Source organism: Babylonia areolata, chromosome 5 (assembly GCF_041734735.1).
Source record: "Babylonia areolata isolate BAREFJ2019XMU chromosome 5, ASM4173473v1, whole genome shotgun sequence".
NCBI classification, from domain to species: Eukaryota; Metazoa; Mollusca; class Gastropoda; order Neogastropoda; family Buccinidae; genus Babylonia; species Babylonia areolata.
In genome coordinates this window covers 37,760,964-37,787,551 of record NC_134880.1, presented here as the reverse complement: position 1 = coordinate 37,787,551, position 26,588 = coordinate 37,760,964, and the positions used below count along the sequence as shown (strand labels likewise).

Sequence of the window (26,588 nt, the reverse complement as noted above, 5' to 3'; positions counted from 1 at the left end):
TTTATCTAACATACTTACCGTGACCCACTAGTGCAGACTCCGGCAGGGAGTCCAATTCCCGTCCTGTGCAAACTACTATCTGCCTATGTGGAGAAAACGAAAGTAGCTACGAAAGCAAACTTAGTTCTGTGTTTTAACCCATTCAACCTTAGGGTGTTTACTGCCTCAGCAGGTTTCTCTGCAACACTGATGCTAAAAGCAAAGAATATATACTGAAATCAACTGTTTTTCTTCCTCCAGATTGACACATGTAGACACAGCCAGAAATAATGTAGAAGATAGTTCCCTTTGCTTGCAGTTATATATACATGCATATGTAGGAATGTATGCACTATTTCAATGAAAAAATTTGAAACCAGAGCAATGTTCGGGTGCTGGGTTGAATGAGGTTAAGACATCAGAGTCAAGACAGACAGACGGGCAGACAAACAGAGAGACAGAAACAGAAAAGAAAAGAAAAGTAAAGAAAAGATAAGAACAGAAAATAGAAAAAAGAAAAGACACAACAGACAGACAGAACAAACAGGATAGGTAATAGCGGCAGCAGTAATTAATTCACCAGGGTCCTCGCTTTCTACGCAGTGATGATGCTGGCCAGGGGCAGACAAGCTGTGCAAGAAAAGAAAAGAAAAGAAAAGACAAGACAAGACACAACAGACAGACAGACAGACGCACAGAACAGGAAAGGTAAATAACAGCAGCAGCAACCATATTCACCAGGTTCCTCATTTTCTTCACAGTTCTGATGCTGGCCAGGGGCAGACGGGCCATGCAAGAAAAGAAAAGACAAGACACAACAGACAGAATGAGCCAGGCAGACAGACAGACAGAACAGAACAGGACAGGTAATAATGGCAGCAGTCATTCACCAGAGTCCTTATTTTTCTCTGCAGTTATGATGTTGGCCAGGGGCAGACAGGCTTTGCAAGAAAAGAAAAGAAAACCAAAGAAAAACACAACAGACAGACAGAACAGGATAGGTAATAGCGGCAGCAGTAATTAATTCACCAGGGTCCTTGCTTTCTACGCAGTGATGATGCTGGCCAGGGGCAGACAAGCTGTGCAAGAAAAGAAAAGAAAAGAAAAGACAAGACAAGACACAACAGACTGACAGACAGACGCACAGAACAGGAAAGGTAAACAACAGCAGCAGCAACCATATTCACCAGGTTCCTCATTTTCTTCACAGTTCTGATGCTGGCCAGGGGCAGACAGGCCATGCAAGAAAAGAAAAGAAAAGACAAGACACAACAGACAGAATGAACCAGGCAGACAGACAGACAGAACAGAACAGGACAGGTAATAATGGTAGCAGTCATTCACCAGAGTCCTTATTTTTCTCTGCAGTTATGATGTTGGCCAGGGGCAGACAGGCTTTGCAAGAAAAGAAAAGAAAACCAAAGAAAAACACAACAGACAGACAGAACAGGATAGGTAATAGCGGCAGCAGTAATTAATTCACCAGGGTCCTTGCTTTCTCCGCAGTGATGATGCTGGCCAGGAGCAGATGGGCCGTGCAAGAAAAGAAAAAAAAAGAAGAAAAGAAACAGACACAACAGACAGGACAGACAGACAGACAAAGCAGGACAGGACAGGACAGGTAATAACAGCAGCTAATTCACCAGTGTCCTCGTTTTCTCGGCAGTTATGATGCTGGCCAGGGGAAGACGGGCCGTGCCTAGCAACACGTCTCTGGAAAGCTGCTTGTCACGGTGCCACACCTCTACCACCAGAGGCACTCTGGGGGAAGCACAGGAACAACACAGTGTTCAGATGATATATCATACCTGTATGGTGGCTGTAATGTGCATGTGTTGTGTGTGTGTGTGTGTGTGTGTGTGTGTGTGTGCGTGCGTGCGTGCATGTGTGCGTCGTGCGTGCGTGCGTGCGTGTGTGTGTGAGTGTGTGTGTCTGAGGAAGAGAGAAAGGTAAGCAGAGAGAGCATGAGAGAAAGAGGAAGAGAGACAGAGAAAGGGGGAGAGACAGAAAGGCAGTGACAGACACACAGACAGACAGATGGAGAGAGAGAGAGAGAGAGAGAGAGAGAGAGAGAGAGAGAGAGAGAGAGAGAGAAACAAAAATGTAGAAACAGGGCAGTAGACTGAGTGGCATGAGTCACACACGCACACACACACACACACACACACACACACACGCACAGAGTATGCACACATATAAAGAAATGCATGCACACAAAAGCCCAGATACATGAAAGCAATTACACACTCACTCACACATACGCCATGTGCTTCCAAGCACGCTTTGAGATGTTCACAAACACACACACACAATCACACACATGCATACACATACACACTCACATACATGCATGCACTCTCACAAACACAAATTCACGCAACTGCAGTTGCATGCAAACACTCTCTCTCATACACACACTCACACACACACACGCACATGTGTACACACACACACACATAAAGAGACACATACACACAGATAAACAGACACACAGAGATATTTACTGACCGGCGGAAAGTGTCTTGAAGCTGCCACAGAGTACAAGCGAAATCAAAAGCACAGAAAGACTGTGGCAGGAGAACTTCAGATCCCTTGCGAATATCCACAGGAGGGTGGGTCAGAATGGGTGCTGCGCTTCCAAAGAATGGGTATGTGTACCTGAAAAATGTTTGAAATAGTATATACTTGGAAATCATGTAATGAGTGTTTGTTTTTTGTTTTTTTTTAAAGTAAAGAGATGAATCATATAAAGTACCTAAGCACCTTGTGAAAAAATCAAATCATTTGTACATAAGAGTCATGTGACAATATGTACACAGTTTGGAATAAAGTTAAAGAATCAAAATCAAGTTCAATTCATTCATACTACCACTGCTTACATTCCTGTTTGATTATAAATTTTCCAAGTATAGTGTGTTGATGTGTGGTCCATGCAAAGAAAGGAACTGGAACCAACTGTAATGCTTTCTGTTCATCTTGTCAGGTGAGGCATAAAATATAATACTGTTCACCAAAGTTATAAAATAAATAGGATCCTGAAAAGAAGAAGAAGAAAAAAGATGATGAAGGATGTGTGTGTGTATGTTTGTGTAATTATGTGAGTGAGTGAGTGAGTGTTTGTGAGTGTGTGTGTGTGTGTGTGTGTGTGCACGCGCACATGCGTACGTGTGTGTAGATATGCGAGTGTGTGTGTGTGTGTGTGTGTGCACATGCGTGTGTGTGCACATGCGCGCGCGCGCGCGCGCGTGTGTGTGTGTGTGTGTGTGTGTGTGTGTGTGTGTGTGTGTGTGTGTGTGTGTGTGTGTGTGTGTGTGTGTGTGTGTGTGTGTGTGTGTGTGTGTGTGTGTGTGCACATATGTAAGTGTTTGTGTGTGTGTGCATGCATGTGCCTGAACATGCAGATTCATAATCTTTAGTATACATGTACAGACATGCATCCATTTACGTTATAATTTTACTGTGATGGCATGCTGTCCAACTACGACACAGAAGACTCACCTGAGGAAGACAGAGATGGTGTTTGGCGATGCGTTATCCCGAATGCTGCGGAGGTCAAGGGCGAAGGTAAAATGGTGGGCTTGTGGAGGGATGGCATGGTGCATTTCTGATGTGCTCACACTGTCTGCTGCTGCCCCTGATGGAAGATCACAAATTCCATCTTCAGCTAAATTGTTCCTTTCTACAATTGCTGCTATTTTTATTATTTAGATTTTATAACCAACAACTATCTTTAGAAAAATCATTCCTTATTACAACATTAATAGCTTCATTATTCATGTTTCATAACTAACAAAAAGACTTTCAAATACAGTCTATTCAAGTGGGGCAGCCATTAAGGAGAAGCATGAGCGAAGGAAGTAGGGCTCAACTTCTGGAGACGTTTTCCCTTGGAACACCTGTGGGAAGTGCTGTGCATCCAGAATTGGCCTTTTCTCCCATATGAGGACACACACCGACAGATAAGCCTGCCTGGCTATTCGTCCGTCGGTCCGATGGAAGACTCCATTATTATTATAATCATATTCAGAAACAACCACAAAGCTTGTAACTTTCTCAATCAAGAGATTATGTCTGAAATTCCGGGGAAACACTGCTTAAACACTATGCTGGAACTGGCTTTATTTCTTGAACAGTTTTAGTTTCAGTTTCTGAAGGAGGAGATCACTGTGTTCGGACAAGTCCATACATACTTCACCACATCTACGAGGAAAATGCATGACCAGCAGCAAAACTCAGCACAATTTTCAGGCCTTGAGTGCATGCATATATATTTGTGTACCTATCAGAGTGGATTTCTTCTGCAGAATTTTGCTACAGGACAATACGTATGCTGCCAAGGGTTCTTTTTCAGTGCGCCAAGTGTGTACTGCACACAGGACCTCAGTTTATCATCTCATGCGAATGACTAGCCACGCAGTTTAATTTTCCAAACATAGGAAAAAGGTCAAGACCAGGATTTGAACCCAGACCCGACGGGCGCAATAGCCGAGTGGTTAAAGCGTTGGACTGTCAATCTGAGGGTCCCGGGTTCGAATCACGGTGACGGCGCCTGGTGGGTAAAGGGTGGAGATTTTTACGATCTCCCAGGTCAACATATGTGCAGACCTGCTAGTGCCTGAACCCCCTTCGTGTGTATATGCAAGCAGAAGATCAAATACGCACGTTAAAGATCCTGTAATCCATGTCAGCGTTCGGTGGGTTATGGAAACAAGAACATACCCAGCATGCACACCCCCGAAAACGGAGTATGGCTGCCTACATGGCGGGGTAAAAACGGTCATACACGTAAAAGCCCACTCATGTGCATACGAGTGAACGCAGAAGAAGAAGAAGAAGAAGAACCCAGACCCCCATGAATACTGTATTTGCAGATAAGTACCTGAACTATTCTGCCACCTTCCTTCTATGTATCAAATGTGGTGAAAGAGCATGACAAGAGCTCAAGGCTTGTTGTTCATTCAGTTCATTGTTTCACTAATTAAATGCTGTGCTGTGACTGGCCTCAGTTCATGAACAGCAATATTCAAAGCAAGCATGCATGACGTGCAATGACTGAGATGATGTCACCTGAGTGTGATGGAGGTTTGGACGTTCCTGGCTGACCTGTGGCACTGTCCTGACGCTGTCCTGTTGACAGAAATCACACACACAAATCAAATCGAATGATCAAATTATGGTGCTTAGGGCTTCGCCAACCACTAAGGCCATCTTGAGGCTATCATCATGTTAACATCTACTTTAAGTCAAGGGTAAAAAATGTGCAATAAAAACTAGTCACTGCTTCAAGCTTTTCACTCAAAGAGTTTAAAAACCCTCCAGAGTTTAAAATATTCAGAACACACACACACACACACACACACACACACAGAGAAGCATGTACACACACACACACACAGGCATCACAAACACACATGCACACACACATACACACAACCTCTTTCATTCTGTTTGTTCCTCTTTATCAACCTATTAATTCAAGCCCAGGAAGAGAACACTTACTGGTACACAGTAGGATTAAGACTGGCAATGAGTTTGCTCATTGCTCAACATCTTTGCAAGAAGTCAGGTGACCAGTTATCTCGCCTTACCCTTTTTTATCATCTCATTTTTAAGCTGAATAATTCAGTGTACTGTGGGCACTTCTTCCTACACTATATATGCTACTAGAAAAAGGATAATATAATCTAAGTAGACAATCTTTCACGCCTAAATAAATAAAGGGCATATAACTCCAAACCAATGATTTTGTTTCCCTTTTCATCAACTGCACAGGCACTGGTAAATAAAAAAATCACTGAAGAACCTGTCTGGAAACTCACTCTATTTGATACTGAACACAGTAACACTATGTGTATCAAAAAAAAAAAGAAAAAAAAAGAAAAAAGAAAAAAAAAAGAACAGAAGTTTTTAAATTCTTGTTTGTGTATTCCCAATAACACGATCAAAATTGCAAAGGCATCATCCAGTAAGGAATATCTAGGAAGCTTCTTTTAGCCTGATTCAACTCTGGTTTCATACAGAACTGCGCTCGCTCACAAATAACATTAACAATAAAAGAAATTTAGCATTTCCAGAACTCTCACCTGCCATCTTCTTGACCTGTTCCCCTAGGCTGGCAGAGTTGTGTGTCTCGTCGTCCTCGAAGGAGTCAGAGTAATCCTCCCCTTTTGCCCCATCTCCACCATCCCCATGCTTCACTTTGGTCTGCTGCTCTCCCCTGTCCTCTCTGTCCCTGTGAGCGTTGGCAGGCTTGTCGCGCTGTGGTGGGGAGTGCTGGGAAGGGGAGGTTTTCAGGACAGGGGAGGCCGCCCCACTTACAGGAAGAGCCGCGTTGTTGGCGTGGTCTTTGACCGGCGTCACAGCACCCTGGGTCAAGGAAAAGGAAAAAGAAAAGTTTACACTTTTTTACACAAACATAGCCACATGGTGGCATGGGTGTGTGCCACAATGCCATTCTAAGAACGGGGTTAGTCAAGTCACATTTTTTAAAACATATTTCTTACATTTTTGTTCACTAAGCTGTTGCTACAATATCCTTATTGGGAAAAAAAAAGAGAAAAAAAAAGGAAAAGAAGGATGAACAGAATAAGAAAACCTCACATACAAATATCTTGCGTCTCTTTTTGGCATTCAGCAACATTCTAAACTCTAGATTCTGCCATATTTTGAATATACTTCCATGACTTATTAAGGGATTTAAATTCTTGTCTTTCTGCTTGTTGTACACTTGCTGCAGTAACTAATATCTTATCATACATGCTTCTATCCATAAATCAAAAGAGAAATTCACAGATTACATGATGTTCCAAAGTGTATATGACTTTCCGGAGTGTTCAAGTGAGGTGAACAGGCCCTGTTATCAGTGCCCAGCCTTCCAGCACACACAAGCACTTGGAAATGAGAATTCTATTCTCTGCTCAGCAACGTTCCACAGTGTCCTGTCTACCAGCTCAGACCATGCCCATTTGTTCAAAGACATATGACTTTTTGCTTATAAGATGTTATGATAAAAAAACAAGAAGTATCAAGTAACCATAACATCAGACATAATGAGACAATTTTTAACTGCTGCAGTTGTATCCTGATAGTTTAGACCAGACATGCACACACTCTCTCACACAAGCAAATAAACTTCAAATACAACTGATTTTATTTTGTTTACATGTATCTATCAAAATAAAAAAAGAAGTACCAAGTAACAGCATCATCAGACATGAATAGACACATTTTAAAGTAGCACTGCTGATCTTGATAGTTGGATCAGACACACGCATACACACACACACACACACACTGTGACATACACACATGTGCACTCTCTCTCTTTCTCTCAAAAAAATAAAAAAGAACACAAGTCACAAGCACACTCAAACAGACCCCTGTGGTCACCACAGAACTACTGACCATGTCTTCCTTCCTGAGGACCACGGACACCCCAACCAGTGGGGCCACTGAGGGGGGCAGTGCTGGCATCTGCTGCTTCACCTTGTTGGGAGGCACCAGCTGAGAGGAGAGAAAACAACAGCTTCAGGCTCAGTTTCTCAAGGAGGCGTCCCTGCACTTGAACAAATCCATATAATATGCTACACCTCATCTGCTAGGCAGCAGCATAACCCAAAATGATAGTCAGGCTTTGTGTGTATGCGGTTTCAGTTTCAATTTTAAGGTGTCAAAACATGTGAACTGATCCATATGCTACACCACAACTGGAAAACCCCTCCCAGAAGTATAGATGCCTGATCCATGCGTAAATCCATCATGCTGATCAGGCTCTAAACATGAACATAAAACACACACACAAACATACACATTCACACAGAATGACATAAAAATATTGTATGTGGTAGAACAACAAAAAAACCATCACAAACATATCTTACACATTAAACATCTCACTAGTAATGACCTACCTGAAAATCTCCCTCCACACTGACAGGCTTCATGTAGATCTCTGTGCTGTCTTTCTTCAGCAGTGACTTCAGCGGCACCTCACAGCTCCCTAACGACTGGTCTCCACAGCACAGGTGAATCTGGTTGGGAAAAGACAGAAGTACAGCATGCTGTCAGTTTTGTGTCAAGTGAAATTCCTGTGGCAGTCTTAATCAAGTTGATGTTTGGCTTCGTTTTCTTCTCATGTGTTTATGAAAAAAAAAAGAAAAAAAGAAACACCATGTCACAGTACTGCAAGATATGAAGAGACAAAGTTTTAATGAGCACTGTTGTATCTAGATAGATTAGATCAGACACACTCTTTCTCTCTATCTCAAGCAAATAAACAAGAACAGAAACATACACAGACAAACACATTTTACATAAAACACACATGCACACACACGTACACACACACACGCATGCACGCACGCGCACGCAAATACACACACACCTGCAAACCAGGCTGATGGGAAAAGAATGCCCGAAGAGCATCAACACTACTGCGAATTCTGACTGATGCCCGCTCGGCAGGGAAGGCAGGACTGAGGAGATCAGAAAACGTTTCGTTGGTCACATCGTTACCCAGCAGAGAATAGTAGAAAAAGAAGCCCGAGGAGGCTGCTGGCAGAGGCATGCTGCTTGGAACCAGCTGAAAACAGTCAAGGAAATATATTGTAAGTGTTCACTTAAAGTTAACTGAGTTAATACAAAGCTGTGTACACACAAATACAATCCAAACAATAACTCATGAACAAGTAGCATTTATCAGTACAGAATGTACTCAAGGCTTGATCAGTGCGTTGCTTCGTGGGATGGTCAAGTATCTACTCAATTTCTTCAATGCTGTATCCACGCCTTTTGTCAGTGTTCTGTTGTGATCTATTTCTTTATGCCTCTCTGTGTGTGCATGCATACACAAGTTTATTTCAATGAAGTCACACTAGCCTTGCACCTAAAAAAAAGTTAATCTTCCAGTTTAATAATTCTCCAATTTTCTTTCACATCTTGAAGCTAAAAGTCAGTAATCTGTTTAGTACTGTACTGTACAATATTAAAATTTCTTAAAATAAATCAATATCAGACAGTTTCAGTTTTTGTTTTGTTTAACATTTTTCATACACAACAACAGGTACAAAGGCAGTCACATTTTGTGTTTGATATTACTAAATTCACACCCACACACACACCCACACCCAAAGCTGTGGTAACCTAGTCTAAAATCTCATACAAACATGGAGAATGTAAAAGCAAGAAAACTAAACATTGCACGATAAATATAATAATTAATAGGAAACTGATTTCACAGTTCTGTTGACAGTGTCAGCAGTGTACACATTTAAAAAAATCTTTTAATTTAAAATGTTGCATTAAACAAACACCACCATGACTCTACACCCCAATATCTCCAAATCCAACCCCTGACTAAACACACACACACACCACACACACACACACAAACAACTAAAAACTGCCAATGGCCCTACCTGTGGCAAATTGTTGGCATATGCGATGGTGACGGATAAGACAAACTGGTCGGAACAGCTGTGAGCTGGCCCCAGTTGATAGAAACCTTCTTGTTCATTCAGTACAGGGACCAGTGACTTCACGTTCACATTTGCGGGAACAGCCAGGCCAGTTTTTTTGTCTTTCTCTGAGAAACAAGAAAACATTTTTTTTTCCTTGAAGACTGGCTTTTGTGAAACAGATAGATATGAAGTACTGATGCTTTTTATTCTCAGGAACAAACCCATCTAACCTGGACAGGTTTGAATATTGGACCGCTTTGTATTGCATCATGCTCATAAACTCACATGCTCACACACACACACAGTGACTCATACACACACATTTTACCATCAGTACACACACATGTTCAAACACACATACACGCATATTGCTACAATTACCATACTATCATTTCATCACTTCTGCCACCAACATTGTGACCAAAGCAAAATGAACTGAACTTTACTGTGTCTTACCCTGAACATTCACTGTGTCTTACCCTGAACCTTCCCTGTGTCTAACCTTGTACAACCTCAACTGTTTTACCCTGAACATTAACTGTCTTACCCTGCACAACCTTCACGGTCTTAGTACTCTTACCCTAACTTGCCTTAGAAGCATTCACTGTGTTATTCTGCATAATCTTAACTGTTTTACCCTGAACATTAACTGTTTTACACTGCACAACCTTCACTGTCTTAGTACTCTTACCCTAACTCGCCTTAGAAGCATTCACTGTGTGTTACTCTGCATAATCATAACTGTTTTACCCTGAACATGAACTGTTTTACCCTGCATAACCTTCACTGTCTTAGTACTCTTACCCTAACTCGCCTTAGAAGCATTCACTGTGTTACTCTGCATAATCTTAACTGTTTTACCCTGAACATGAACTGTTTTACCCTGCATAACCTTCACTGTCTTAGTACTCTTACCCTAACTCGCCTTAGAAGCATTCACTGTGTTACTCTGCATAATCATAACTGTTTTACCCTGAACATTAACTGTCTTACCCTGCATAACCTTCACTGTCTTAGTTTCTTACCCTAACTTAACTTTGAAGCATTCACTGTGTGTTACTCTGCATAATCTTAATTGTTTTACCCTGAACATGAACTGTCTTACCCTGCACAACTTTCACTGTCTTAGTTTCTTACCCTAACTTAACTTTGAAGCATTCACTGTGTGTTACTCTGCATAATCTTAATTGTTTTACCCTGAACATTCTGAACATTCACTGTGTCTTTCTATGCTCAACCTTCACTGATTCTTACCATGAGCATTCACTGCGTCTCACCCTGCACAACATTCACTGTGTCCAACCTTGTACAACCATCACTGACTCTTACCCTGAGCATTCACTGTGTCTTACCCTGCAAAACCATCACTGTGTATAAGCTTGTACAAGACCACAACCTTAAGTGAACAATCACTGTGTCTTACCCTGCACAACCCTCTCTGTGCCTTACCCTGAACTTTCACTGTGCCTTCTTTTGGTGGAGACTTGTCTTCATCAAGATACAATGCCAGTCGTATCTCTGGTTTTGCTTTGGTATACTTGCAGTGCAGCAAGGGATACCATTTTGCCACCTGTGACCAAGACAATAGAAGCAGCTGAACAACTCAGCACCAGAAAACTTAGAAGGTAGGGTGGGACAGATTATCAGCACAAAATGACAAATTAGATAAGCATAAACAAAACTGAAAAAGTACCAGAATGAACAATTAAAGAAAAGCAAACTTGTAAAAACATGCCATACATAAACTGATTACATGAAATGAAAGCATACATCACAAGAACAACACTAACACTGATCAGACAGAAGTGCATGTCCAAGCACAAACTGAACAAACAGGTGCACAAGCACACATGTAATGATGTATGCACACACAAGCACTGACACGCAAGCATTCAGAGCGACATCTGTAGTACACAACAATGGAATGGATGAATTGTTAAGGAAGTGAACAGATTAAAAAACAAACAAAAACAAAACAACAAAAAAAAACAACAAACAAACAACCCCCCCAAAAAAAAAACAACAACCAAGTGAACAGATCTGAGATCAAGTTTAAATGACTTCAGACTTATATAGTAAGTAGAATGCATCAGATATTCAGAAAAAGGGGTATTTTGTTGCAGGAAGCCGGGCCCTAAAAAGAAAGAGAACCCAAGCTAAAAGTAAGGGTTCTGACAAAAGGAATTGTAGAAACAATGTGTGAGTAAAACAGTACAGTGGTCATGAGGGAGTGTAAAGAGAAAGAAGTTGACAGACACTGGGGTCCTTTTGTCACAAAAGAATTCAAACAAGGTGAAGCACACTTGTACTCCACCTTTTCTGTTTTTGTTTTTGTTTTAATTCTATTGATGAGCAAGAAGTGGAGAGAGTGAAGAAGAAGGGACACATGTTTGAATTTGGAGCATTTGGTAAAAATGCATTATGTTGCTGAACTATCCGCAAAACTATTATAAAACTAGACATATCAATATTATTAAACATATTGTATCCACCTGTTTGTTTTGAGCAGCAGACCGAACATCCAGGATGACATAGCCGATGGGTTCCTTTTGGCCACTGTTTGAATCCTGGGCAAAGCACTGGATCTTGATAGAGGTGCGCTGCAACCTGTGCTGCTGTAATGCTTTCTTGTCCAGTTCCCAGGCCAGCTCCTGGGTAAAGTCTGGGGAATCTACATGGTCTACTGGGTCTGTTGCCAACAGTTCCCCATCAAAGCGTGCCTCGGCTAGAATTTTCTGGCGAGGTCTTTTTGGGAAGCCCCGACCTGAAAACATTGGGATGTCAATATTGTCATGTCACACTTTGTGAACACTGCATTTTCACAGAAATTCAACAGTAATTGAGAGTTTAACATTAATATCACTTTGGTGACTGACAGTCATACCTATTTTAACTGCAGCTTTGTAATAAAAAGTGTACTTTAAATGGACTAACTCTAAAGCTACATATGCACATGTATACAAGCATTTGCATCAACTGGTATCTTCTTTTTTCATGATATGATGATGATGAAGATGTGGATATTATAATTCATACGTATTCAAAACATATTAATCATATCATGGCTCAAAGTACCTGTTAGTGTGATTGTCTGGGACAACTAAACCTTCAAGCAGATGAGTGGAATGGCTCTGTACTTGTTCAGTGGGCTTGCACCCAATTTTTTACGATGATGTCAGGAAAGGGTGACTGAGTAGTCAGCTTCAAAGCAGACTGACAATTCACGTTTCAGGAATAGCCACATTTATTCCACCTGTGTTCTTTCCCTTCAGTTTTGTTCCAATGACGGTATAAGTTGTGATAGTTTTACAATTGGTCAGTAATATGTGTGAGTGCGTGCGTGTGAGCTTGTGTGTATTGTGGGTGTGTATGTGCGGGAGGGGGTGGGGGGGATGAATAATTTTAATGACGTTTGGTATCTTGTGTTCAATTTTCTTTTATATATATATATGTGTGTGTGTGTGTGTGTGTGTTCTATTTGTTAATGCCTAGGGCTTATTTTAGATTAGGCGTAAATTCTCATAATAATAATACTAATAATAAAGTTGTAAACTGGTTAATAACATTGTAATACACATATATTATACTCTACATTTCTTTCCCTCTCGATTGATGCAAAGAAGGCAGATCAAAGCCTCTAAACAGATGAGTACTGGGGAATAAATGTGGATATTGCTCAAGTTTCCTTCCTCAGTTTTTCAGTTTAACAGCTCTGCCCCTTCTCCAACCCCAGCTGTTTTTTTCTCTCCTCAAAACAGAACCTCAGTAGAGTACAGTCCCTCTGAGACAAGGCATGTTCTATAATAAAAATTAATACACAAATTTATACTATTATACTATGAATAATAGTATTATTGCCCTTCTTGGCAAACATCGAGAAATTTGTTTCTTCTTCTGACTGACATTGATTACAGTAATGACGATAATATATTTAATGTTCAAATCACGATCAATTAAAAAAAACAAACTGATAGTAAACGAAAGGTGCTATCAGCTATACGCATTCATTTGTTTTGAATAGGAATTCTTTGGACTAGATCTTTGAATAAAAGTTAAACATGGGGCAACTTCAAAATGACAAAATAGTTTCATAAATGATGTGTTACAATTATGTTAGTATCACAAAACTTGTACACTCTATGATCTATTTGTCAACTTCGCGACGAGATCAGACATGCCCTGTGACGAAGCGGTCTCAACAATGATTTGAATATTGAATGCATCATTTCTCTTTACAGGGTCTCAAACTGACCTTCTAAAGCAGATATGACGACTAAAAAGCGATCCCCCATTCTCTTTGACAGATGGATGCAACGGTGTATAAATATTCCAAGTGATCATTGATCCAGATGGGGTGTCATTTGAAAACATCCGCCATAGTTGTTGATACGGAAATGACGAACCTGTGTAAAAATATCAGCTGACATTTTGACCCACTTATTTTGTTGATGGTGTGGAAACTGTGTGGAAATGTTTTTATATAAATAGACTAAATATTTTTGTTGGAGTTGATCCAGTTGTATTCAACATATATTTGCCGTTTGCAATGATTATGATATAGTGAACAGTTTGGTTGTCAATAAATAATAATTGCAGGAATAACCCTAGATACCGGGAATTCCGACTTGCGCAGTTCGCCGGATGACTGTTTACTGTTTTCCGGTGTAATTTTTGCAGCCATAACAAATAAGTCCTTATTATTTAATGAATTCATATTATTTTTCATCATTAATTTATCGAGAGTAAAAAAATGAGCATGTCGCTCCAATTCAAGCATAACGTGCTCCAATCTGCGTTTGCATAAAGTAAATATTGTACTGGCGGAAGAATATACTCATGCCGTATGTGTTTTGTGCTCTTTATTTGTGCCGAAGAAGACTGGTGTGATATTCTGTGAAGCGCTTTAAAGATATACAGAAGAATATTTCTGCCTTTGAATTTGACCAATTAACAAAATGTAATAGAAAAATTAACGGATTGTTTATCATCAGAGTATGTATCATGGGCGAGGAGACCCCTCTGAAGCATCAAAACGGGACATTGGAAGGGGCATAGTGGTCTGTGTTTTCATCTCATTTCTTTCATGACAAGATTATTGAATTTTGTCGTTCGTGCATTTTTTGAGGATCTGTTTCGTTGGTGTGTAGTCGGGAAAGACATCAGACTTCCCGATGAGTACACCAAAACGAGAAACTTTCGAGAAATCCGAAGAACAAACTCGGCGGAAAACAAGTGCCCGCAGCATGCACAGCGCTAGCAGACAAGGTGGTGGTACCACCAGTAACACTGGAGTACTGATGGTTGGGCCCAACTTCCGAGTGGGGAAAAAGATTGGCTGTGGGAATTTTGGTGAACTCAGATTGGGTAAGTACGATTCATGTGCTTTATTTGCTAGTTAAACATGTGTTTTCAGTATGATTTGATGACATGATGCTTTGAAGCTTGATTGACAGCATGAGTTACATGGGAAACTGGTTGTGTCACAGCAGTAAAATAATTAATCAAACTCTTAAAATCAAAAAGTTATGTAGCAAAAACAGAAAAAGAAAAAAAAAAAAAAAAAAAAAAAAGGAAGAAGAAGAAGAAGAGAACATCTGATTGCCTTACTGAAACATACCAAGATAAGTTTTATATATGAAGTGTTAGAAGTGGAACTGCCTCTGTGAAGCTGCAAATACTTTGAATTACAAGGTTGATGATGAAATCCTTCTGCTGCTTTCGCTGTCACTTTTTAGTTTTTGTGGAAAAACACACACAAAACAAACAACCCCTTGTGCATTATATAAATATGTACTTGTATTCATCATGTAGGCAGTACAAACTGATGTGATCTGGTTAATTCAAAGACGAAAAGCTGCTACATTTTCAGACAGCATGCACATATTTTGATAATAAATTTGAAATATATGATTATGAAATTACAAGTGTACATGATGTTTATTCTTTTTTTGAAACAAATTGGTGCACACTTGAGTAACTTTAGTTTCCTTAGTTACAACTTACATGCTGTGTATGTTAATAATGATAATATAGAATAGATTAGAATATGTCTTTATTACCAAGTGTACCAGGGTCACAAGGAATATTTGGGGAGGGGGGTGGGGGGGATAGTAAATAAAAGGTACAAATATAAATCGAAAATCAAACACAAACCCAGACACAGTAGAATTTAGGACACATATGTGCATATCAATATGAGAACTTGTGTACACACACACACACAAGTAGATTGCAGTAAAATTTAGAATTAAATCTTTATGAATGGCATGTTTATGCACAAGGTGTGTGCATGCATGAATTTACACAGTATCCACATTATGTCATTAAATACATATGAATGTGTGTATGTATGGTTGTATTATTATCATTATTATTATTATTATTATTATTATCATATACATCATAATGATTTATTGCATGTACACAGACGCCTGCTTGCACATTACATATGCGGCTTAAGCCCTCTTCCCTCTGTCCATACACATGAACAGTACAAGTAATGAAGTATGCATTTATTATAATATTTGTACTTTTGTAGGCTACATACACACAGACACACAAGCACACATTCTCTCTCTCTCTCTCTCTCTCTCTCTCTCTCTCTCTCTCTCTCTCTCACCCACATGCATGCATGTGCACACACTCATACTCACTCACTCACACAGATACAGACACACACACACACACACACACACACACACACACACACACACATACACACACACACAGATAGACAGACAGACAGACAGACAGACACTGAGACACACACACACACACACACACACGCACACACACACAATTTACACTAACACACACACACACACACACACACACACAGACAGACAGACAGACAGACAGACAGACAGACAGACACACACACACACACACACACACACACACATGCATGCACGCACACGCGTGCACACACAGACACACACACAAACACACACACACAGAAACACACACACACACACACACACACACACACACACACACACACACAGGAGGATTTACAAAAGTAATAACGTAGCTGGCACACACTCTCACACAATATGACAATTTTTCAAGACTTTAACATACTGTGACAGATGAAAAAAACAAAACAAAACAAAAACCGCACCAAAAACAAAATAAAACAAAACAAACAAAAAAAACACCAACCAAAAAACAATGTCAATATTATGATCAGTGAATTGCCACAATTGGTACGATGGTAGACTTTATTCCTTCCTTTAAAGTTTAATCCAGTGCCAAATCCTACCTCAGGCTGTTTTGATTTTAAATGATTTATTCTTTTCAGAATTTAGACTGTCATAGTGTCAGTCATTGCTCTCCAGTTCATACAAATCATAGCATCATTTTTACCGTTCTCCGTTGTTTTGTTTTTTTGTGGACTGATGATAACGCATTCAGTGACCCATCAACACGCTTCAGTTATTCATATTTTATCCATGGGTGCCTGTAGTGTAATATAAAGTATTTATCTTTCTGTTGTTGTGTGTGACAAAAATAAATTCAAGTAAATAGATGAGAATATGAGAAGACATTAAACTTGAAAGAAAATGAAATATCACAGTGATGTAATGAATAACATCAGTTGTTGTTTTTTTTAGAGTTAAAATTTCATGAGCTGTTTCTGTTTAAAACAAATGCCTTTTTATCTATCATTTTGATTCTAGTGACACATCAAAAAATATATATATTTTTAAATTGGCATTTCTCACTCTTTAAACAATAAACAGTTAAAGAACTTAAACTGTATGTTTTAAACTTTCAGAAAGTGAAAGCTAACAATGTAAAATCAAATTGTGTCAGTAAATATTAATTTTCAAAATGTGAAAACAAGCAAATAATGAATTATTTAATACCCACAACCAGTTATTGGCTTACCCCATTCATCATAAAGTTAAACAGGGAATAACTCATCAGTGATTAAATGAATAAAAAGGTCAGTAAATGTAACAAAACAAACACATGCCAAAGAGGTCTGTAGAAAGGCAGCTAAGTGAGCACTATTTTGATAAAGTAAGCATGCTTGCATAAATCAGATGTTGTAGGCACAGTCAGTCTGATGTTCAGTGTTTTGTCATTCACTATAGTGACATGCTCATTTAACTTGAGAAGTAAAATGTGTCCATGCCACACACACACACATACATGCACGCACGCACGCACGCACGCGCGCACACATACACGCGCGCATACACACACACACACACACACACACATTAGTACATCATTGTATACATGTAAGATGTATGTATCATAACACATACAGAACCTACAATTTTCATATCATAACACACACAGAACCTACAATTTTCAGTCACACACATATCACACACGAATTCACACACACACATGACAACTGAAATGCAGAAACCATGCCATTGTGCATGTATCATTGTATGTGTTCATTATAACTACTAAAATAGTTACATTGACTATTGTGATACACGTTGGCATTAAAATGAAATGGAATAAAATACAAGGAAAGTAACTAAACATGGACTTTTTAATTTTGTACATTGTGTACTGGTAACTTTTCTAGTACCTTTTTTGTATTGTGATTTTTTGTTTCTTTATTGATTTTAGATTATTCATAGTTACTTTTAGTGATTGTTTTATTTTTGCAGGTAAGAACCTGTACAACAACGAGCATGTGGCTATCAAATTGGTGAGTTTTCAGAAATTTTGTGTTACTTTTTTTTCTTCGTTTTAGATGGATTAAGCTTAAGAAGCATATGATTATGACAGATTGTTAGTGTATAGTAATTAGTATGATTTTAAAGATAATAAAGTAAAACAAATAAAATTAAAAACCCTAGAAAGCAAATTTAAAAGGCATAAAATTGAATATGTAACTTTTATTGTTTTAGTACTTTTGCTGTCTGAGTGTTTCAAGTGGACTGAAAATTATTGGAAGTTTCTTTTTTTTTCTGTGGAAGATAAACATTTTCAACTTTTATTTTTTTACATCCAAACCGGCATCCATGATCATATATATACAAGTACACAAAATGAATGATTGAATAGAACTACACACACACACACACACACACACATACACACACACACACACACACACACACACACACACACACACACACACACACACACACTGTATTTTATCTATGACTATGAGGAACATCTCAGTATTGGCCTTGGACTTTCTGGAGTAGGATGTTCTGTTGCTTTGCATTCTATACCTTACAATAGTTACATTGTTACAATTGTAGTGTTGGGAAGAATATGGGCGGTAAGGCATCTCACCATGCCATTGTTTATGATACCTTACAATGGTGACAGCTTGAGATATTGCTTGATGTGCCCAGTGATCACAGTTGTCAACTTTTGTTCAGTTTGACTCATGTGCTGCAAACAAATTGAGTATAATTCATTTAATCGTATCGTGTGTGTGTGTGTGTGTGTGTGTGTGTGTGTGGTTATGGTTTGAATACAATATGTACATGTATCATTGTATGTGTGAAATCAATGGTGAATTTAGTGTTTGGGTATTTCTGAACATATTAAGTAATACCATTTTACAAATAACAGTAATAGTAAAACTACTATTTCTTTATTAATATAATAATTGTATGCAAGTGGTGGAGAATCCAAACCCTCCATCCCAGTTCACATGCATGTTACACTCCTGCAGGTTCCAGTTGAGGTCAAGGTCAGTTCTACAACAAAAAATTAAAATTCATGTTATAACATAACCCAACCCAAAGAAAAGCTTGCAGGTCTATATTGTATAGCTTGCATCATGAATTAAAAAAAAGAAAAGAAAAAGACATTCAGTTGTTTGAATCTTCATCAAACATGGCTAAATAACTGGATGTGGTATGAGCATTGGACCTGTTGAACATCATAATTACCGAGATCAAGGTCTTAACATGGTAAAATAGGATTGATCACTATTTTTATCTCAGAAAGTTTAGTAGTTGCAGTAGTATGTGCAGTTGTAGGCACAAAACTGTCAATAGTCTTTTGACACTAGGCCTAAACTGAATCCATTCCTCATTATTAAATGCCACTCCCTGTGCACAAAGATTGTTGTCATGAGAAGAGGGCAAGTAACAAGGAAAGTTTGGAGGCCAAGAAAATTAGAAAGGTAAGGTCAAAGGGTAATATGACAGTTAACAAAAATTAGTTAGTCAAACTTTAGACATTTGAAAGCATGGCAGATATTGAGTCTGGTATTTAGTGCCTGTTTACTTCAAATGTCAAACAGGGAGAATAACAAGTCAGTACGAACATGTGTTTAATACAGATTACAAATATGTCGTTTGAACTGACAGGTGGGTCGTAGAATAAAATGCTGCATTTAGAGAGTTTAATAGGAATCAACTGTCTTGCAAATCATGAAACACACACTGATAGTGATACAGTGATAATATTGACTGAATGAAACTTCATTAATATGAGTGTCATCATCTCACCAACTTTGACTACTTCATTTGTGGGCTGCGACTCCCACGTTCACTCATTTGCATGACTGGGCTTTTACGTGTAAGACCATTTTTACCCCTGCTGTATAGTATATATACTAAATATAGGCAGTCATACTCTATTTTTGGTGGGTGCATGCAAGGAATGTTCTTGTTTCCACAACCAACCAAACGCTGACATGTATGATGTATTAATTATAATATGGGATCTTTAACATGCATATTAGATCTGCTGCATGCATATGATATACATGAAGGGGGTTTGGGCACTAGCAGGTCTGCACATCTGTTGGCCTGGCTGGTAGATTGGAAAAAATTCCATCCTTTTCCAAACAGGTGCCGTGACTGGGATTAAAATCTGGGTCTCTCAGATTATAAGTCCAGTGTTTTAACCACTCGGCTGTTGCGCCTGTTATGGACTCTTGACAGTGGTTGAGATCATTGTCACTCCTTTTCATAGACCAGTGTGTAGGGTTGGGGCTGTCTGATTGGTGAAAAGTTCTGTCAGAGACTGAGAGAGTGCTGTGTTATGCATGTTTGTGTTCAGTCAGTTAAAGAGTGGTCTGGATTTTACTTCCTTGTACTTCAAACTCGCAAATCTGGCAGATTGCATGCATGACTGCTGCAATACAGTACTAGACCACTACTTCCCTGCAGTGCAGAGACATAGTAGGTAAATAAGTAGGTAAGATTTTATATGAAAAAAAGAAAGTGACAGAAAATAAAAAGAAGAAAGACATAATAGATCTTTAACATAAAATGATAATCTCTACACATTGTCTATAGATAAATTTTATTAAAAAAAAAAACACGCACTCATGCATGTGCGCTCACACGTGCACATATGCACACACACATGCACACACACATGCACACTTGCACACACATTCGACCACTCACATTCACAAATGTTTGACATGTACATTTATACAGAAGGTATTTGAAATCAGATAACAAACATGTTTTTTGTAACATAACTTAGGAAGAAGGATGGATCAATCATTGTATGTGTGCAGACACGCTCATTATGAAGACACTCACATAGGAAGACACATACTGCACACCTGTACATGCAAACATTTGATCTTGTGATTTACACTAGTCCTGGTCACTACACACGTACACACACACACACACACACACACACACACATACACACACACACACACACACACACACACACACACACACACACACAACTCTGTATCTGTCTGTCTGTCTGTCTGTCTGTCTGTCTCTGTCTCTCTCTCTCTCTCTCTCTCTCTCTCTCTCTCACATATTACTTTAAGTTACAGTCAGAAATCTCCGAGGGTGCCAGTGTTATAGTAGGAGGACAAAACAGAAGTAGTGAAAGCATGAAAGAAAGACTGGGCATTAACTTGATTAAGTACTAAACATGGGTCTTACACTAGTTACAGGTGCTTACAGCTTAGTATGAAGTCATGTTCATATCTGAACTTGACTTCACACTGTGCCTCCAACGAAGACCAGTGCTTTGTGATGTGATTGTGGTGACTGTCCTGCTTAAATGGATTGCAATTTTGCATGGAGCAGTGATTTAAATGTCACATTGGTGTTGATTGCAGGAGCCCATGAAGTCACGGGCACCCCAGCTTCATCTGGAGTACAGGTTCTACAAGCAGCTGGGACAGGCAGGTGAGTGACCATTAGACTCAGTGAAAAGTGCCTTCACTGCATTGGTGTTCAGGTTTATACCTGGTGAGCTTATGTCTGGGAATTATCAGTAAAAAGCTGTAGATTCCAAACTTGGAAGTCAGGATCTTTCCAATCTTGGGAGTCAGATACTGAGATAGCATATTTCACCCTTTGCAAAGTCATTATTTCCATGATCGAATCTTGTTCAGTTGGACAGCATAATAGTCTATGTAGTCAGTCAGTTCTTCAAGACCAAGAAAAAACATTGTTGTAATACTTGTTCTTCAGTTTATGATCATGCACCAAAAACTGGGGGGAAAAAATGTATCTCTTTGAGTTACAGCTATTGATTATTGTCTGATACTTGCATCACCAGTTTCAGTTTCAGTTTCAGTAGCTCAAGGAGGCGTCACTGCGTTCGGACAAAACCATATACGCTACACCACATCTGCCAAGCAGATGCCTGACCAGCAGCGTAACCCAACGCGCTTAGTCAGGCCTTGAGAACACACACACACACACACACACACACACACACACACAAAAAAAAACAACAAAAAAAACAACAACAAAAAAAAAACAAAAAAAAAAAAAAAAACAAAAAAAAAAAAACAACAACAACAACAACAACGGGGGAATAAATAATAGATAAGCTTGCATAAATAAATAAATAAATAAATAAATAAATAATAATTATAATATAGAAAAAGGTAGTAGTAATAATATTAGTAATACTAATAAAATGATAATAATAAAACATAAATAAATAAATAAATAAGACAACAATGGTGATAAATAAGCAAATAAATGTAAAATATGAAGACACACATTCACACATACACCCACACATGCATAACAGAAATGCACCAGACATGCAGTTTCACATATATGAAAGCACAGTCAAATACATATAAACGTACATGAGCTCCAACACACACACACACACACGCATTACCGTGCACCTCCTCTACCCCCCCTCCTCCACACACTCATTTCTAGTCTAAGTATCGCAGCTTCCACGGCACACACACACACACACACACACACAAACACACACTCACAGAGATGAACACTTACTTGTACAAGCACATATGAAAGCACAGTCAAATACATATAAACGTACATGAGCTCCAACACACACATACACACACACACACACACACACACATTACCTTGCACCTCCTCTACCCCCTCCTCCACACACTTATTTCTAGTCTACGTATCGCAGCTTCCACGGCACACACACACACACACAAACACACACTCACAGAGATGAACACTTACTTGTACAAGCACACACACATACGCCCATATCTCCCACCCCCAACCCCACACACGTACATACAAAGATATATATATATATATATATATATATATATATATATATATATATATATATATATACACGTTCCAATATCCTGTTGCTCCCACAGTGTAGGCATGCATACACTCACATACCTCATCCTCTACCCCACCTCCCACCGCACTCCCACCTCCCCTCACACACACACACACACACACACACGTACACATATCTCTCCTGACACTTGTGTGCAATTTCACTCTCGCGCATTCACAAACGCACTCAAAAGCACAGACCCACACATACACACAAACACACACAGCCGCCACTGACTGGCCGCAAGAGGGATGGGAAAAGATCTCTGATGCCAAGAACGTGGCATCTAGTGTGTTGCTCGGTCTATTGTATTTGGAAAGGCCCACAGAGACTCTGTTCCGTTTTGAAGAAATTTGCGCAATGTTGGTTTGGAAATGATGCCGATATTTGTTTGATTTGCAAAGCATCGTGCTCTACCTTTCATGTTAGATTTGCGGCCGCTCCCTCTCTCTGCTTTTATTTCTTTGAGGCGATCAATGGTGTGATGGCCTTGTACCTGTTCTTTTTGGTATTCTTTGACTTTTCTGAGGATTTCCGATTTTCCTAGATGTAGGCTGCTCGTTGGTGTTGCGTTACCAGCAAGTCTGTCAGCTCGCTCATTTCCCTTAACACCTGCATGTCCCGGGCAGTATGACCATGTGAGTTTTTTAATCTGAAAGTTGCGCATTGCGTTATGCCACTCTGGGCTTCCCATTCCGTTTTCAATGGAATCACCAGGATTATGACAGTAGTCATGGTCACCTGTCCAGTTATGCAGTGTCTGTGTTATATTCAGGATCGTCCTCATCCGCAGTGGGGTTGGTGGAGGCCTTTTTCAGTATAAACTGTATCCCAGCTTTGTGGAAATAGACTGCTAGAGATTTCTTCGGCCATCTTGGGTCTTGTGCATGGGCATCAAACATTTACTCAAAATCGCTAGCAGTGCCAAAGGCAGTCGACGTTGGCAAAAACAGTAATGTTTGTCCATTTCTTCAGTTGATACTTGATAGCCTGGATTGCTACAACCAAACTCTGTACATTCAAGTGCTTACAACCAAACCCTGTACATTCAAGTGCTTTTGTATGGACAGTAAAAACAACAACAAAAAAACACAACAAAATATGAAGCAAAAAGTTAACCAGTTTATGCATATGAATATGAAAGTACTTGTGCCAAATTTTTCTTTGTTTTTGTTTTTGTTTGTTTTTCAGATTCTGAAGGTTCAATATTTTGTTTTTTAGCCCTGTTATGGCACTGGTCAGCTGAGCGATAAGCAACAATGATAAGAAGGACCATCCTTATGTTTTACACAAGTCCTGTTTGTTTTTGTTTACTTTTTTCCCTTCTTTTTATCTGGGGAAAACAGATTACAATTGCAGCAGGTAAACTTGTCTGGGCACTGGTAAAAGTGAATCCACAGAAGAGTAATGGAACATTGCAGGTGTTGTTAGAAGAATAGAACTTAATGGATACCCATTGTTCAAGCTACTAGCTGCCTGCCTACTGGAATGATTCCAGCTGAATATTGGACACATGTGCCTTGAGTCCATATAATCAATATACCTAAACTATAGACGGTCAGAAAATAAAAGAATTCAAAGTCATGACTCTGAGTTGATGGACCCCAAAAGCTCTCTGTGCTTATGACAAAATGCCTAATTTTCTGAAATTATTGATGAAGACTTTATAATCTTGATGTGCAAAATGTTACAAAACAAGGTGTTGAAATGATACTGAGGCTACTAACATCAACACAGAATTTAATTGAACATCATTAGTTTGTAGTAAGTTTGAGTGAGCTGAATCAAAATGTTATAGGGATAGGGGGTTCCACATGTACTTGTTAGACTTGTATATTTTATAAATTTATCCTGAAAGTGAAACCCCTTCAGGATTTGTTCACCATAGTGACAATCTTTTGCCCACACTTCCACATGCTTTAAATTATTCATCTGTATCCTGCATTTCCTTTTCCCATCGTCTTGCTTTTTAGGTATACATATACAACACAAATACTGAAAGAATTTAGTTTTTAGACCTGTATGTACACCAGTTGTACACCGGAATGTACACCAATAACAGAGGATGTCAGAAGATATTGGTGTAAAGGATGTGGCAACATCCTTAGAGTGTGTCTGGAACAGTATTTGTTTCTCCAGTCCAGTTTTTTATTTTTTTAATTTTTTTAATTTTTTTTTTTGGAAAGGTTTCACTATAGTAGTTGATCTGGGTCACACTGTTTGGATCACATGTTTCTAGTTACACACTAGGGAGGAAGTGCATGGGGGGTTGGTAGGGTGGGTGGCTAGTTGTTTTGACTTTGAGGTCATGTGTTTGCACATGTGATGAATTCAAGTTGTTTTGTCATGCACACCTGCACATATGACGTATTCAGGTTGTTTTGTCTTGCACACCCATGTGTGCAGACATGCGTGAGTGTGTGTGTGTGTGTGTGTGTGTGTGTGTGAAACTGTGATAAAAGGGAAGGGTAGAGATCTCTAGAGACCAAGATCTCCACAGAGTGTACATTGAAAATGTGAAACTGAAAGGATCAATTGTTTTATTAATAATGAATGTGAAATTATGATAAAAGATTCACATGTATCTTAGGTAGAGAGACATACATTGGTGAAATTTCACCAAAAAGTGAAACATTAATGTTTTTTTCCAAAGACATAATTTAGATTTTGATTATTATTATAAGTTTAGGGAAGACCATACTTTAATTTATTAGGTAAGCAGAATGTATTGATGCTGGCAGCATGTTGTTAATTGTTTAATGTTTTGTTTGTGGTTTTGTTTTCATTGGTCAGTCTGACTGACCAAAAATGATATAATCATCAGTTATAACTCTCTCTCTCTCTCTCTCTCTCATTCTTCCTCTTTCTCTGTGTGTTTCTCTCTGTCTGATCTCTCTCACCCCCCCTCGCTTTGTTTTGATATATATGAATTTATATTCTTCTTGCTTTACTTTTTCTCATTCATCTTACTCCCTCATTTCTTCAGTTCATCACTTCAGAATCTCTTTAGTGCCTTCTCTCACTCAGTCACTGCTTCACTCAATGTCTTTAAGTTTAACCCTCTGTATCTCAAAGTCTCTGGTCTACCTGTTCATAGATCTCTCTCTCTAGTCTTAATTAGATTTTTTCTGTGTTTTTTTTCTTTGTCCCCTCCCCCTCCCCCTTGATTTGTTTTTAACACAGTGAACTGGGCAGACACAAATTCTGCTGATGAACCAGCACTCTGCCAGAGTGTTGATCATTTTTACTTGACTTGTTAAATGTAGTGCTAAATACTTAAGACTAGAGCAGAGCATAGCAGGAAGTCTGTGAGATAAAAGTGAATTCCAGAGCTGAACAGGAAAACGGTGTCTAAGTTATTGTTGGAATGTTATCACAACATAGATCATTTCTAGATTCTCGCCAGATTCTGAGATTGTAGGGCCGTGTGATGCATTTGATGGCATATTTTTAGTGTTGCAATTAAACTGAAAAGAGGTCAAAACAGTGATATCAGTTTAACTGGATACTGTTACTGTCTGCATGAATTAAAGAGTTGTGACTTTTGCGCAGAAAACAATCATTTTCTGTAAAGACTGTCCACAGCAGAGTTATCATAGAAAGTTGGACATGATTTGTGTGCAGTGCAGTGTAGTTGAGTGC

The 26,588-nt window shown here is 39.1% G+C and overlaps 2 protein-coding genes across 6 annotated transcripts in view; one reads left to right on the top strand and one right to left on the bottom strand.

Annotated features, from left to right (window-relative positions):
- The window catches only part of LOC143282050 (centrosomal protein of 120 kDa-like), a 29,022-nt gene extending 15,196 nt beyond the window's left edge, over positions 1-13,826 (bottom strand). For both annotated transcript variants that reach the window (XM_076587489.1, XM_076587490.1), the window contains exons 1-12: positions 13,690-13,826; positions 11,930-12,201; positions 10,887-11,007; positions 9,396-9,562; positions 8,363-8,560; positions 7,890-8,009; positions 7,384-7,482; positions 6,063-6,345; positions 5,047-5,106; positions 3,478-3,613; positions 2,488-2,637; positions 1,623-1,740 (exon numbers count right to left, since the gene is read on the bottom strand). In XM_076587489.1, the coding sequence (XP_076443604.1) occupies positions 1,623-1,740; positions 2,488-2,637; positions 3,478-3,613; positions 5,047-5,106; positions 6,063-6,345; positions 7,384-7,482; positions 7,890-8,009; positions 8,363-8,560; positions 9,396-9,562; positions 10,887-11,007; positions 11,930-12,201; positions 13,690-13,729 (1,764 nt within the window). In that variant the 5' untranslated portion in view covers positions 13,730-13,826. The remainder of the gene's footprint in view (positions 1-1,622; positions 1,741-2,487; positions 2,638-3,477; positions 3,614-5,046; positions 5,107-6,062; positions 6,346-7,383; positions 7,483-7,889; positions 8,010-8,362; positions 8,561-9,395; positions 9,563-10,886; positions 11,008-11,929; positions 12,202-13,689) is intronic.
- Positions 13,827-14,297: 471 nt separating this feature from the next.
- The window catches only part of LOC143282049 (casein kinase I-like), a 47,571-nt gene continuing 35,280 nt past the window's right edge, over positions 14,298-26,588 (top strand). For all 4 annotated transcript variants that reach the window (XM_076587487.1, XM_076587488.1, XM_076587485.1 and 1 more), the window contains exons 1-3: positions 14,298-14,801; positions 18,074-18,114; positions 21,478-21,547. In XM_076587487.1, coding sequence (XP_076443602.1) covers positions 14,609-14,801; positions 18,074-18,114; positions 21,478-21,547 — 304 coding nt within the window. In that variant the 5' untranslated portion in view covers positions 14,298-14,608. The remainder of the gene's footprint in view (positions 14,802-18,073; positions 18,115-21,477; positions 21,548-26,588) is intronic.